The 15,735-nt window shown below is 38.1% G+C and overlaps 1 protein-coding gene across 5 annotated transcripts in view; it reads left to right on the forward strand.

Moving 5' to 3' along the window:
• Window positions 1–15,735, forward strand: part of CARMIL1 (capping protein regulator and myosin 1 linker 1) — a 319,730-nt gene that overhangs the window by 204,573 nt on the left and 99,422 nt on the right. For all 5 annotated transcript variants that reach the window (XM_059938045.1, XM_059938046.1, XM_059938048.1 and 2 more), the window contains 5 exons: window positions 490–559; window positions 9,040–9,121; window positions 9,918–10,017; window positions 10,119–10,173; window positions 15,391–15,563. In XM_059938045.1, the coding sequence (XP_059794028.1) occupies window positions 490–559; window positions 9,040–9,121; window positions 9,918–10,017; window positions 10,119–10,173; window positions 15,391–15,563 (480 nt within the window). The remainder of the gene's footprint in view (window positions 1–489; window positions 560–9,039; window positions 9,122–9,917; window positions 10,018–10,118; window positions 10,174–15,390; window positions 15,564–15,735) is intronic.

Raw genomic sequence — 15,735 nt, forward strand, 5'->3', positions numbered from 1 at the left:
TCATCTAGATATGATTTCACATCCTGGAATACTCTAGAGCCCGCCTTCCCCCATTAACATAACCCTTAGGGAAAACTAGCTTTACTTTGCTATTCTAATAGCAATTGCCTAATAATATTCTAAACATTATTAAAGGTGTTCTCAAGCAGATGCAGGGGGCAGTTTATCTGTGATGAACGCAATTTAATTTCAGTGTGCAATTAGGAGCACTGTTGGTTTATTTCCTTAGGAATAGCAACCCTGTCGGGTTTCGCATTTATGAGGGACCCGCTCCGTGTCAAACAGAAGAATGTTCCCCTGTCATTTTTGTCACTACTCTTGGTGGGCGGAAATGCAGTTGGCATTTTAAAAAGTGAAACGCTGCTTGGTGCTTGACCTATGATTCAGAAAAGGCCTTCTTCTTTCTCTGGGTTTTGTTCAGTGTGCTTACACATTTTTAGAGCAACAAATGGAATTTTTATCTAATGTGTGTGTGTTTCCTCCCCTCAGAGCGCTGTTATTGGGCCTGGCTTGTAATCATAACTTGAAGAGAGTTTCTCTTGATCTCAGCAACTGTGAGGTAAGAACACCTTTAGATGATGCACTAGGATAGATAATAGCCTGAAAATTGCTTTGTCTTTTTGCTGGAAACAGTGTGATACTGTGATTCCAGACGGTATACAACAAGCAGAATACCACACTTTATAGAAATTTCTGATGTTTGTATATTGTGAGTGTAATCTACAAACAGCCATGGAACACCATTCAGAAAGCAGTCAAATGTGCTTTTAATGACTTTTCTTTTTCTCCCCTTCTTCATGCCAGTTGCTTAAGTAGTTTATGATGAAACTTGGAGATATCAAGCCTTAAACTAGCTTTACCATCAGGAAAATTGTACCATACAGCCTTTCTTGCAGGGGCCAGATGTGTACAGCCTAACTTGGATTTGGAGAGTGTGAAAGGGAAGATCTTTGTCATTAATTTTGCTTTTTAATATCTTCATTTTAAAACAGGAAAATTAAGATGCTTCTCAAAATTATAGTAACTACAAGCAGTTTCTATCAAAGTACACACAGAAGAATTGAGACTAAAAGCTTCTACATTTTAGAGGGTACCTGAACTTTTTCGCTATCTTGAAACTTTTAGTTTGTGTGGAGATTAGTAAGAAAATACCCGGGTACAAACTATCCAGCCTCTTCAGAGCCTGACTTTACCCACCATGTCAAACTTGGTGCCTTTTCTCAGGGCTGGAGGTGGGAGTTTATTCATTCCTATTCTTGGGCCTTTATGCCCACTCTTCTCTCTTTCCAGAACACTCCTGCCATGTCCCTCTTTTTCCCCAAGGCCTGCCTCTCTTTGAGGATCTCGTTCAGGTCCTGTCTCCTCTGTACCTGCATCAGATTCCTACTGTTTGATCTGAGTTTGGCCATGACTAGCTATGTGATCCTGGGTGAATTACTTGATAGCATTACATCTCAATTGCTGCATCTGCGAAAAGGAAACAACATTAGTGCCTCTCCTAGTAGGTTGTTATGAGGTTTAAAAGAGCTCTTCTTTGAAATGTGATGCTTAGAACGTCCAGTACCTATAAAGGTTGTTCACTATTGTTGCTTATCTGTCTGTACGTTTCTTCCCTGACTGCTTCAGCACTTTGTGGTCTTGTTTTTTTCTCATTGTCTAGTACTTAATAACGGTGACATACATTTGGACAGTGAACCAAGTAGTGCCTTGCACAATTATTAAATTGGCTCCTGTATGCTTTCCCAGCTGGGTTGTGACTTTATGGAAGGCAGTATTTGTGTCTTACTTTGCTTTGTGTTTCCTTTAGCCACTAACAAAATGCTGAGCACTAAGCCAACACTAAATATTGAAGATTAATGCTTTACCTCTCGGAAAATTCTAGAAACTGACAAGTCTGAAATCAGCCATATAAATTGTTAGTGCAGGATTTTTTATTAATTTTGAGCTGCGGTGAATGCCAACTGTGTGTGATTTACTAGCCTTTTTGTTTGTTGGGGGGAGTGGAGGAAAGGGAAAATCCTAAAAACCTAACCTGGCATTGTGAAATTTTCATGTGCAAATTAATGCTCTTTCATTTATAAAGACAGACCATAAAACAGAAACTAGCTCTGGTAATATGAATTAATTATTTGTTTACCAGCACTTAATATTAAGGGCATGCCAATAATAAAAATTCCTTATGAGGGAAGGCGTAAGATGAATGAGGATAGAAAGGGTTATTCTATTAAAAAAGCAAGTTGGTATAACCTTGATTGCTCTGTTAGATCAAAATACTGAATTAGCAATAACCCATATGCTTTACTATCCTGATTAAAGATCGTGATTGCTACCAATATAACATCATTCATTTAATTCTGTAATCAAAACTGGAATGGACATAAGTGATCATCTGATTCTCATGCTTTTATTGATGAGGAAACTGAGGTCTAAAGAAGCTGAAATAATCCAGCTCACTAATGGCAGAGTCATAATCAAAGTATGCTCTCCTGATTGTTGTTAATACTAGTAATTATTAGAATATTATACAATTAGACATTTTCTTCTCAAATAAGTTGATAGGTACCATATGCCCAAAGAACACTGTGTTAGATTGTCACACAGCTTGTTTTTTAAACTCCTTTGTGATCCTATTCAGAATAACTTTCAGAGACAGTTATATTTGGTGAACCATATAAAACTAACTAACATTTTTGTGGGTCAAAAATGGCAGACAACTATGGAGAACAGTATGGAGGTTCCTTAAAAAACTAAATATAGAACTACCATACGACCCAGCAATCCCACTACTGGGCATATACCCTGAGAAAACCATAATTCAAAAAGAGTCATGTACCACAATGTTCATTGCAGCTCTATTTACAATAGCCAGGAGATGGAAGCAACCTAAGTGTCCATCAACAGATGAATGGATAAAGAAGATATGGCACATATATACAGTGGAATATTACACAGCCATAAAATGAAGCGAAATTGAGTTATTTGTAATGAGGTGGATGGACCTAGAGTCTGTCATAGAGAGTGAAGAAGTCCGAAAGAGAAAAACAAATACCATATGCTAACACATATATATGGAATCTTAAAAAAAGAAAAAATGGTTCTGAAGAATCTAGGGGCAGGACAGGAATAAAGATGCAGACGTAGAGAATGGACTTGAGGACACAGGAAGGGGGAAGGGTAAGCTGGGACGAAGTGAGAGTGGCATGGACATATATACACTACCAGATGTAAAATAGCTGGTGGGAAGTAGCCACATAGCACAGGGAGATCAGCTCGGTGCTTTGTGACCACCTAGAGGGGTGGGATAGGGAGGGTGGGAGGGAGACACAAGAGGGAGGGGATATGGGGATATATGTATATGTATAGCTGATTCACTTTGTTATAAAGCAGAAACTAACACACCATTGTAAAGCAATTATACTCCAATAAAGATGTTAAAAAAAATATTTTACACAAATGGAAGAAAAAAATGGCAGACTATTGGCAGTTTCATATGGATCCATCAAATGGCTAGTAGACTTTTTCTTTTATAATTTTTCTTAATAAAGCAGGAATCCAGATCAAATTCTGATGGTAGGATTGACCATTATTGTGATGATAATTCCATCTTCATTTTGGCCATTCATTTATGAATTATATGATAAAATGATACTGCTGAGATGGAGACCCCTTAATACTACCTTAGTGCCATGTTGTTCCACCATCTTACAGCTTGAATCACAGTACTGGTGACCACGTTTATAAAGTCACACATTGTGTTGCTGCTCATAAAAATTAATGAAACACAAAATTATTTTTGTAAATTAAGGTGTCTTGTGACGTTTTTCTTCTTAAAGCTAGATGTCCAAATTTAACTAGGTTTCACTTTGCTCATCTCCATGATACAGTAAACCTCTTTCCTATAAAGGTACTAGAAGTTACAATATTTTCTGTTTAGAATGCTTGGCACTTAGAGTATTAACTACTACTCCTTAAAATCATTCATTGATTCAGAACTTATGTAATGCTCTTGAAAAAAGCTTTCACTAACTTGGAAGTTTAAAATTATGCATATGTGAATTTTTTTTTGTTCATTCTCTATTTAGCCACAGTAGACAGTCTTCTTTACTCTTATCATGCCAGTCAAAACCATGGAAGAATTCATCACTTAATGATGAATAAAAAGAAACTGATGATCAGATAAATGCCCCCACCTGTGGTGGGTTGGGGGGAAAGAAGCTTCACCCTGATGCCATAATCATCTCGGGAAGTCATTTCTACAGGGGTGGCTTACTCAAGATGAGGGACTGCCAGACCTAAAAGGTCAAATGTCTGTTGTATAATACTGGGGAGTTTCAGATGTGGGCACTGTATGAGTTCAGTGCCCCCTACAAATGCCTCTAAGTACAATAGTCTACCCAAACCATGGAAGCAAAGAACAAATGTGAAATATCATGAAATTTTTTTTCATATTTATAAATAGATCACTTATTTTATTATAAAACAGCTGCTCTCCACTTATTAACTTTAAAATTAGGTTTATATGGGTGTCATAGAAAGTAAATGACCATCATCTAAAATCGTGGTCGAGTTTATTTGGAGGAGAGAGAATGTAACCTTGAAACAGGAATTAAAAGTGTCTAGACAGGAAACTTAGAATAACTTTCCTTAAGCAAATTATTTTGTTTTTACCATTTACTGGTTCCTTTACTCTTCACGTTTACCTTTCTTGGTGCGTTATCCTTCGGTACTGCCCTGAAAGAGGCATTTCACATTCATCAGTTTGAATGAGAGAGATTTACACTTCATGTTATTAAAAAAAAAAGTGTCATGCAGATATTTATAAATTATGGAGTTGCTTTCCTACAACACAAACATCCTTGTTATTTAGAAACTTCAATCCAGAATTTGGGGCTGTAATCTTTTGCTCTGTGAGGGCTCAGCTAGTCAGTACTGAAATTAACCTTTCATTTACAGATAACTTCTGTACTTAGAGAAAAAACTTACCTGTTTCACATTAATTATGTTATCATTTCATTTTCTCGGTCTTTTAGTACCAGAAAGGTTTTCTTTGAGAAGAATAAGAAAAAGTAGTCATGGACGGCAAGAGATTGTCATATCAAACAAAGGGTGGGCACTTCGGAATCCAAAAGGTTCCCTTCTTTCGGCCCTCATTTTTCACCTGTGAAATGGGGATTATACAGTCATCCCTCAGTATCCTCTGGGGATGGGTTTGGGGAGCTCCCACAGATATCAAAATGCACAGATGCTCACGTCCCCCATGTAATATAGTGGAGTACAATAAATACAGTTGGCTTCCATATCTGCAGGTTTTGCATCTGCGGATTCAACCAACCTAGGACTGAAATTTTGCGGACGGCCAACTGTAGTAGTTTGCTGAGATAGTATTTGGCACAATGCCAAGCCTAGGGTAACTATCTTTATTAGACCATTAAAAAAAAAATCACCTTCAAAGCTGTTTTAAATCTCTCAAGAATAATTAGTCTCGTCAATTTATAGGCACACTTGGTTTTGGACACAAAACAGCATTACCCTCTACGGCCAGGCTCTGAATGGCCTGTGGCTGATCCCAACTCACTCTCAAAGCGTAAGGACTTAGCATCTGTGCAGATGTTCAGAGAAATGTGTGTGTTCCCTTGTCCTCAAGGTTAGTTCCAAAACAAGAGTTTCAAAACTCTTTTATATATAGTGATAGTGATGTTGACATTCATATGCATTCTCCCCATGTACCCCTTTGCCTGAAAGGAGGCAATGGGTGTATACATCCTGGCGTGTGTTTAAAAATCTTATTACTTCATAGTCATACTTCAAGGGAAGAACAAGTCAGTGCTGGGACTGAATTCTTCAAGCTTAATCTCCTTCCAAGTGAGAGAGGAAAATCTCTGATACTTCAGAGAAGACGTAAAGGCTAGCCATAACTGAGGATTTGTTGCAGTCTGGATGTGGGAGTTGGTTCTGTTAAGGAGAAATTTTCCTGCACATTATGCCATATTCATTGCAATGTGCTTTGATGATGAGTAGAAAAAAGAGCATCAGATATTAAAATTTGTAACAAGTAGGACATTGCAGCAAGTCACTAGTAACTTTTCAGACAATTCCATTCAATTTGATAGTCATTCAGCCAGCTTTGAGGTGAGAAGGCGGGTTTGCTTGTGTGTGTTGAGCGCCATCATTGCTGTACCCCTTGCTATCACTTTCCTCTTAGGCTGGGTATGGAATGCAAAATGGAAAATGTTTCACCACAGGATGGACATAAGCAATATAATGCATGCAACTATTTGGAAATGCAAGTATTTCCGTTCACTTGGAAATGACAGTGTATATACAGTTGACCCTTGAACAACACGGGTTTGAACTGCATGGGTCCACTTATATGTGGATTTTTTTTCATGAAATACCTCCTATAGTACTACATCGTGGTTGGTTGAATCTGCACGTGGGGAAGGAACCACAGATACTGAGGGCCAACTGTAAAGGTATACTTGGATTTCTGATTGTGTGGAGGGTTGGCCCCCCCAACTCCCCTCACCCCAGAGTTGTTCAAGGGTCAATTGTATTATATATCTTTCTTGGGTTCTAAATTACCTTTTGGCATCAGACCCTGCTAGCGAGGATATATTGAACTGGATCATGTCAAACTATTTTCTGTTCTTGGAGAATCTTACAATATTCACAGTTTCATGTGAGAAAATTTCCCAGGATAGAAATTATTTTTTCATTAAAAATGGAACCCCTATAGAGGACAAGTGATAAATAGGGAGGTTATTTTATATATAAACCTGTAATATTTGCTACCTCTTTTTAAATGGTAAGTGCTCTTGAGGAAGAAAAATGAATTATTAAAAGTTCTCTAGATTTTAGTTTTCCTTGTTTCTGTACCCATTATGGATGTTTTTGTATTAGATAGAACTATTCACTTAGAACTATGAGTAACAGCTGAAATATTCCACCTTCCTTGAGTGAGACCACACTTCTCTCTTGAAAGAAATGTGATTTTATTTTTAACATTTCAAAAAGTATTGAGTGATTCAGTCACATTTACTCCTCTTTGATCTTGCTTTCTTTTTAAATAATGCTAGTGTGTGGGATCCAAATGAGGGTAATTTAAAACCAGTTTTACATGCAGACACAGCCTCTAATTATGCAAATTTATTTAAAAGGATTTTCATTTACAGTAATGGAAAAGCTTTTACTGTTTTGGGAAAGCCTTAAGCTTTGGGGGAATTTTAGGCATCTAATAACCTGTGAGTACAATCGAATGTTCTTGTGACTGAAGGTCAGTTATTTTCTTATTTAAGTTTTGGATTTTAGTTTTGGGAATTTATTTTAGTTGAAGTATTTTTTCTGACTCTGCTTTTTTACATCGTGTGTTGATAGAGACTTCTATTTCTCTGTTCTTATTCTGCTTACTTAACATTTTTTGTTTTTTCTCCTTGGGCTTTCCTTAGCTTGGCCATTGTGTAAGTACTTTATGAATTAATAAATTAGGGTATGATGACATTTTTTAGTATTGGAAAATGTTAGTATTATGCTACAAATATCAGTCAGGAGTATTTATAAAATAAACAGAATTGAGCACTGAAATCTCACTTTTATTTTCCATTTTTGCAAATGGAATATTTTTACTATACATTATAATAAGAAGTAGAGATTTTGTTGTAGAAATTTGACTTCTCAACAGAGAAATCACTAACAGCAAATAATGAAATTGTAAAAACTTATGTTTGTCTTCTCAAAAGCATAATTTTTTTCATGCTCTGAAAATCAAATTATGTTCCTTGGAAGTGTTTGCCTAAATTATTTCCTGCTTTAATGTTGACATAGTCTACATATAACATTCACTTCTTCAAATATTAACAAACTGTGACCTGGAACAGTGTTTCTCAAATCTATTTGTGAAGAACCTGGGTGTTGTTTTTTAATTTACAACCAATCATAAACCAGTACTTCGGCAAAAATATAATAAAAATGGCCGTAGCTCCACACACTGGATTCGTAGCCCTGCAGCTGTGGAGTTGGTTGGCCTTGGTTTCCCTGAAGTGTGTAGACCAGCCTCCTGGGGAGGTCTGCCTCTGTGTGACACACCCCGTCAGAGTTCACATCAGGCACCTCACCGTGATCTGCTGTTACCTGAAAAAGTAGAAAGGACTGAAGTTAAACACCCAGCTGAAATACTCCTGAATAAAGCAATTCCAAAGATCTGTGCAAAATTCTGCTTAACATGTAAGCAGCCAGGGAAATTGGCAGGGTTTGGTCCAGAGTACCACAGACATATTTCATCTAAAATAGTGAAATAAGGATTCTTTAAATTTTTACATCAAAACTTGAACAAGTAGAAAGTGTTATCAATTTGGGATAGAATTTTTACATAAATTTTAATTTTCTTAAGTGAATAGAGAAACTACCATGTTCCTTGGCACATAGTAGGTTCCCAATAAATGAGTTTCTTTTCCCTTATTAGATCGTAAGTTTACTGAACAAAGGGCCACAGCTTGGGAAACTGTATCCTGCACAGTGTTTTACACATAGTAGGAACTCAGATAGTTGCTGCACGGAAAACAAAAATACTCTGACCTCTGTAAAATATGCTTTGGGTTTTATGGGAAAAGATGAAAAGGATTTTATAGGTCTTTACTGTCCCCTTTGGTTGTTTTGCTGCTACATGGTGGAGAGTTATACCTTGAAATCTGTAATAATCAAATAAAATAGTAGCCGTATCTAATGTATAAAAGGGATTTGTTAGCTTTCCAAAAGTCAGAAATGAAGAAAATTCTTGTGAGTTGACGGAGACCGTCTTGGCAGTGGTGATGCGGGGTGGCCTCTGTCTTCTGTTTCTTTTTCTAATGATTTTCAGACTTATGTGAGATGGGAAACCATATAATGACTAGTGATTAGCTCTTTACACTGATGATAGCGTTTTTGGAGTTGATAAGTTTTCACTTTTTCTTTGGTGCTAAGTTTGAGACTATATCTCCTATTTTTCATTTTTTTGGCTTTACCCCTCCAGTGACCCCTTTACCTGTTTGGTTTGTGTTTCTCTAGCTGAGATCTGGAGGTGCGCAGGTATTAGAAGGCTGCATCGCCGAAATCCACAACATCACCAGCCTAGACATCTCCGATAATGGTAAGTCAGAAATCAGAGAAGAAAAGACATAGAAATGTTATTTGAAGCAAGTTGGTAAAGGGAAAATAATCTTCTAGCCCAATCTAGATGACACCTTAATAAAATTGTTATTTCACTTCTTGACTAGAGGACCTTTTAATTTAACAGAGTTTATTTATGGAATAATTCTGTGCCAAAGTCTTACTAAGATTTTTCCATGGCCAAAAATGAAAAGTCTATGCAGTAAAACAATTCAGACCAAGAAAAAAAAAAGTTATCATCAATGCATTGATAAAGATCTGAGTCCAACCCTTTGCATGCTTAGTGGTAATAAAATTGAGGTCTTGTTTATTTATTCAGAAACTTGTTTCATTAGCTTTATTTCTACTGGTTATAGTAGCATGTGCATATGAACTTGCATAGACAAGAATGCAGTATGAATTTGCATAGACAACTTTAACTGCAGTTACTTCCCAGTGAGCAGTATGTCAGAATCTTCCTTCACGAAGGGATGGGGAGAGATGAAATTTTCTGCTGTCATACCTCCCCATTCCTTGTTGACTTTATTTAGCCACTGATTGCATAAGAGATTTAGATAAGTCTTTGTGGAGAATGAGTTTATCCCTGTGAAATAAGAGGACATAAAAAGAGGACAAAAAGTTCCTTTGGCGGGGGTTGGGGGAAAAAAGATTAGCATCTCAGGGCTCTCAGGACAGAAAGTCATCCACTGCCTTGCACCTTTGTTTAATTGTGCTGCACCTGAGAATTTATTTATCCACATGTGTGTTGATTCTCCATTTACTCTGATTCTTTCCAGGTTTAGAATCTGACCTATCTACCTTAATAGTGTGGCTCAGTAAAAACAGATCCATACAACACCTGGCGTTAGGCAAAAATTTTAATAATATGAAATCCAAGTAAGAGTTTTGCATTTTTTTATATGACAATGATGAAAATAACCAGCCTCCTGAAAGCTTTTGATTTGATTCCACTGTCCACATCTTTAAAATCTCTTTAGAAATCTGACACCTGTGTTGGACAACTTAGTACAGATGATTCAAGATGAAGAATCAGTGAGTATTATTTTTAACACTCTTGCCTAAAATCTGCCGTTTGTTGCTGTTCTTACTAATTATGTCTGCTGGGTTAATGCAGATATGCTTTCAGATAATTTTATCACTGTATACATTTTCTGTTGTTATTGTTTTTTTTTTATTTTTTATTTTATTTTTTATAGTGAATACAGAGAGATGTCAGAGGAGCTAGTTAGAGTAGCAAGTATTAAATTTATTTATTTATTTATTTATGGCTGTGTTGGGTCTTCGTTTCTGTGCGAGGGCTTTCTCTAGCTGTGGCAAGTGGGGGCCACTCTTCATCGCGGTGCGCGGGCCTCCCACCATCGTGGCCTCTCTTGTTGCGGAGCACAGGCTCCAGACGCGCAGGCTCAGTAATTGTGGCTCACGGGCCCAGTTGCTCCGTGGCATGTGGGATCTTCCCAGACCAGGGCTCGAACCCGTATCCCCTGCATTGGCAGGCAGACTCTCAACCACTGCGCCACCAGGGAAGCCCCCTGTTGTTATTGTTTTTAAGTGCAATAAATATTTATGCTTTAGTACAGGTTTAGAGTGTACTTAAAATTTGCCTACTCTTCACTTTATTCAGCTTATCACTGATTAAAGGAAGATTGTAACTAATAGATGAATAGATGTATACATTGACTCCTAAGCCCATCTTTTAATAAGCCTTACTACTTCCTAGCTTCAGCTAATACAGTAATCTGCAAGTGTGAATTTTTACTCTCTAGTTGACTTTATAACCTTCTGTCATGCTGAGAAACATGATGTTGCTAATTTGAATTTCATCTAGTAATTATGCAGAATTACAAGAGACTAAGAAAGTTATCCCCCATCTTAAACTGTGTCTAGAGCTCTAATAATCCTTCTTATATTTTTATTCCCTTTAGTTGTTCCTGGCTAAGACTCGGTTCAGGGTAAAGAAATTTAATTTCAAATAGTATCCTATTTAGCTGCCCTTAGAAGTGCATTAGGATAAAGGAAGATATTTTATGGACAAAGTGAGAAGCACTCTACCATTAATTCCTTTCATTGAAACCTGGTGCATCACATCTTATATTTTACTGATGCTCTTTAAGATTTTGTCCCTTTCCTATCTTAGTCCTATTCAGCCACCAAAGAGCTTTTGTGGTTACTAACATCCAAATCAATTTGTATAATGAAGATTCATATTATTCATGTTCGGTGATAGCTACTTTTATAGGTCATAAGAGTGATTTCCTGTATTAATCATGTGAGATATGTCACATTTAAAAAAAGTATCATTTCGGGACTTCCCTGGCGGTCCAGTGGTTAAGACATTGCCTTCCAGTGCAGGGGGTGCAGGTTCAATCCCTGGTGGGGGAACTAGGATACCACATGCCTCGCGACCAAAAAACCAAGACATAAAACAGAAGCAATATTGTAACATATTCAGTAAAGACTTTAAAAATGGTCCACATCAAAAAAAAAATCATTAAAAAAAAAGTATCATTTCCCATTTTGAATTCATATAGGGTTATAGCAAATTCTACTATAACTGTAAGCTAAATTTTTGGAGAAAGCCATGCGGTCAGGAGAGATGGAGACTGGTACTTTTCCTTGCTTACCCTTGCCCACATCTCTTTGTGGAGCTCTGATCTGGAGGGCAGGAGAAAATTCTGTTGTCCTGCCTCTTCATTGTGTGGATATAATTTCCAACCTGTGGACTAGAAATGAAACTCATTATTATTTAATGAATTCAGACACTTCTCTTTGTCCTCATTTGCTAATAAACCCCATATTTTGTTACTCTTATACTGGGTTATTAAAGTTAGAGTCATAATTAGAATGTAATTTATACTTTTCAGAATTCATGCAGTTTGTTTCACATATTTAATTTGACTTTATACCACCCTGCTGTATTTGAGATTTTGATTTCCTAGTATTGGCCCAGTTTTAAAAGGTTGGGGAAGCCAGTATTGCAGAATCATATTTAATAATCATTCCCAAATATTTGTTCCTTAGCACATATTTTAGGAAAATTTATATGTTATGAAAAATACATTTCTTAATTTCATATTTTGCTTATTACACGAGGGTCTTCAAACTCTGTTCCTATAATTTTCAAACTCTCTTACTCAAAGATAATCTTGATATTTAAAGCACACCTAAAAACATATTCGCAGACAGTAAAGTTTGCTACAAAAATGTGAACTCTGTTATAAATTTGAAAAGTTGCTGCTAATAATGTACAGTGAAAAGCCTTTTATGTTCATGTCACAGAAAAGTAGGTGGCTTTTTCAATAAGTAATTACCTTCTTTTTATTTTTTTTCTACTTCTGAATCAGTAATGTGCAAAACTATTTAAAATGATTAGGAGTTCAGTCTTGTGACTATAAAAATTCCACCCATAACTGGCACCATTGGGCTCATGTTTTGGTTTTATGTTTTTAAAGGTTTTTACATATAAAAAGGAAACTCTTTGCTTTTTACATTCTGACCTTGTGTCTGTAGAGCTTATTCTTAGACAGCGTGTGGAATACTTTATTCTCCCGATATTGCACAATATGTTCACTTGGACAACCTAGACGCACGGGCTTCAGTGTCGCCTTCAACTCTAGACAGTGGTTGTCAGGCTGCTGCTCCCAGAGTCTAGGGATGGTAACATTGAAGGGCCAAGATGACAGGGACTCTTGTTCTGAAGTATTACATACAAACCTGTGTTGTGAACAATACAGCAGTATGTGTTTGTCCTTGGAGTCCCTGTAGCAAGGAGACAGATTGTCAGATTAGGCATGTTCAGCTATGAATAGGAATAGTAAGATTTCAAATAGTAATGTTTCCTGGAAGTGCAGTAAATCAAGAAGGGATGACCTTATAAATATGCATGCAATTCCGGCTGTTCTGTTCGCATTAATGGCTCTGCCTATTACTTTTAAGTGTTAACTGGGGTGTATTAGGGTTTGAATATAGTACTGGAATTGGTGCTCTCCAGCTTGGAGACTTGGCAGTTTTCCAGTATTAGGAAGAAGCCGTAATGTGTCATTTTTGTAGGCATTGAATAGAGCTTATTGAAATGATGGGAGATACGATTACAGCTTTTTATTAAAGCAACATTGCTTATGTTTTCATTTAAAACATGAAGTTTCCGGAGTCTGAAGCATTTTTCGTTTAGTTTTTTTTTTCTATCTACTGGAACGTAGACTCTTAAGAAAATTGAAGCTCCCTCCCTAAACCTGCCTGAGTCTAAGATTATGCAGGCTTTTGGGCTGAGGTTTTAATTGACTTGGCACTTACTATGCCATTTAACCTTAAAAAATTTGATTCTAATTTATATAATATTACCTTTTGATTTTACCATAGATGTATTTTTTTTTTTTTTTTTTTTTTTTTTTAAGTTTTTTAATTTTATTTATTTATTTGTGGCTGTGTTGGGTCTTCGTTTCTGTGCGAGGGCTTTCTCTAGTTGCGGCAAGTGGGGGCCACTCTTCATCGCGGTGCGCGGGCCTCTCATTATCGCGGCCTCTCTTGTTGCGGAGCACAGGCTCCAGACGCGCAGGCTCAGTAATTGTGGCTCACGGGCCTAGTTGCTCCGCGGCATGTGGGATCTTCCCAGACCAGGGCTCGAACCCGTGTGCCCTGCATTGGCTGGCAGATTCTCAACCATTGCGCCACCAGGGAAGCCCACCATAGATGTATTATGTTTAGAAAACATGATCAAATTTGGACAATAAGAACAATCGCTCGGGAAAACTAGAACCAAATGCATAATACCAGTTTGTGGACATATGAGTCTTGAAACTGTCAACACTCTCATTCTGCCTCCTGAGCCTTTTGGCAGATGTGCCTGGAACAGGTGTTCTATTAGAAGTCCATGTTCAGTGGTTAAGTGGACATGAATACACCCCACGATTTGTGTGGGGGTCCTACAGACCACCTAGGCACATCTCAAGAACCCCAGTCCCACGGGCCACCATGGAACCTGGTCATAGATGATCCTAGAAGCTGCTTCCAGCATCCACCTCCCTGTAATGTCCGAACTGCTTATGGAGTTAGCATATACAATTGTTGAATATGGCTGGGCCAGTGTAGACCACCGCAGGCAACCCAGAAGACATCCAAATCCCCCGGAGAAGTCTTAGTTCTGACTTTTAGAGCAACATTGTCTTAAGTCCTGGAATTCGCACCACCTCATTAATTCAGTTATGGCTGAAATCAGGGATTGCAATTTAAATACCCACAGGGCTAAGAAGGTGACATAAACAAGTGTAAGCTGGGTGTAAGTAGGGAGCACATTCTTTTTTTTTTTGTCAGATACTCTGTAGGCCAAACAAAACATGCCTCCAGGCAGAGGGCTTTCAGTCTCTGGTTTAAATAGACAGTGAGTGGATTGGCTTGGGTTCACCACACAGCTTACAGTAATGAAAAGGTCACACACACTTGACTTTTTTTTATTTTAATTGTAAGTGTGTCTTTTGATTGGATCTTATAAGACAAAGCTAAGAGTGAGGATCAAAAAGATCTCGGATAAGCCAATAGGGGCAATGTTGTGCAGGAGCTGAAAGCACAAAATCTGCAACCGGCCTGTCCGGTTCCTGTTCAGCTACGTTCTGTGTGACCTTGGTTGAATCACTTAACCTTTTCGTTTCTTACTTGAGAAGTAGGGATAACAATACCTAATATAATAATACCTAAGTATTGGGTTACTGGGAGGATTAAATGAGTAAATATATGTAAAAAGCTTAAATAGTGGTTAAGTATTCAATAAATGTCAGTTATTATTGATCTTGGCTGGGTTTTATTTTGCATTTACTACTTCTAGTAATTTAGTACTAGTATTCCTCTACTAGTATTTTAAGACGTCATTTTACCTTGCATAGAAATAAAATGGGTCAAGGGATAGTGTTGCCATACTCAAGCGCAGACATTTTTGTGTAGTATTTTTATTTCTTTCTTCCCATCCTCCACTGCAAAAGAGCTGGCATCTGCCACTCTGGGTATCTTTCCACAGCTTCCCTTAGAAGAGAGGTGGCTGATATATTCAGCGTTAAGACACACGCTCTTCATGTTTGACTCCAAAGGTCCAGAACCTTCAGGTCCCATTCATCAGTGTCTTTTGGCCAGAAGTTTCCAAATGAGGCACTTTGTGTTTGTGCGGTGGGTCCCTCCCCTGATGGTTCTCCGTGAAGTGGGTCCCAGCGAGCCGCAGCAGCTCTGACAACACTGTGTGAGCACTGCCTGGTGTTCCCTCCACAGCCTCTGCAGTCCTTGTCCCTGGCTGACTCGAAACTCAAGACCGAGGTCACCATCATCATCAACGCCCTGGGAAGCAACACCTCCCTGACCACAGTGGACATCAGTGGGAATGGCATGGGGGACATGGGGGCAAAGATGCTGGCCAAAGCGCTGCAGATCAACACCAAGCTCAGGTACGCAGGCCGGGCCCTCGGCCCCGAGGAGTGGATGCTGGTTCAAAGGAAGGTCTGGAAGAGGGTCTGACCCAGCAACCGCTGGGGGGCTGGCTGTGTTCGCGTGAGGCCTCAGTTTCCCAGGCGACCAGCTGGGGAGCAGAAGCGACAGCTTCAAGTCTTTTTTCAAAAT

Source organism: Balaenoptera ricei, chromosome 11, assembly GCF_028023285.1.
Source record: "Balaenoptera ricei isolate mBalRic1 chromosome 11, mBalRic1.hap2, whole genome shotgun sequence".
NCBI classification, from domain to species: domain Eukaryota; kingdom Metazoa; phylum Chordata; class Mammalia; order Artiodactyla; family Balaenopteridae; genus Balaenoptera; species Balaenoptera ricei.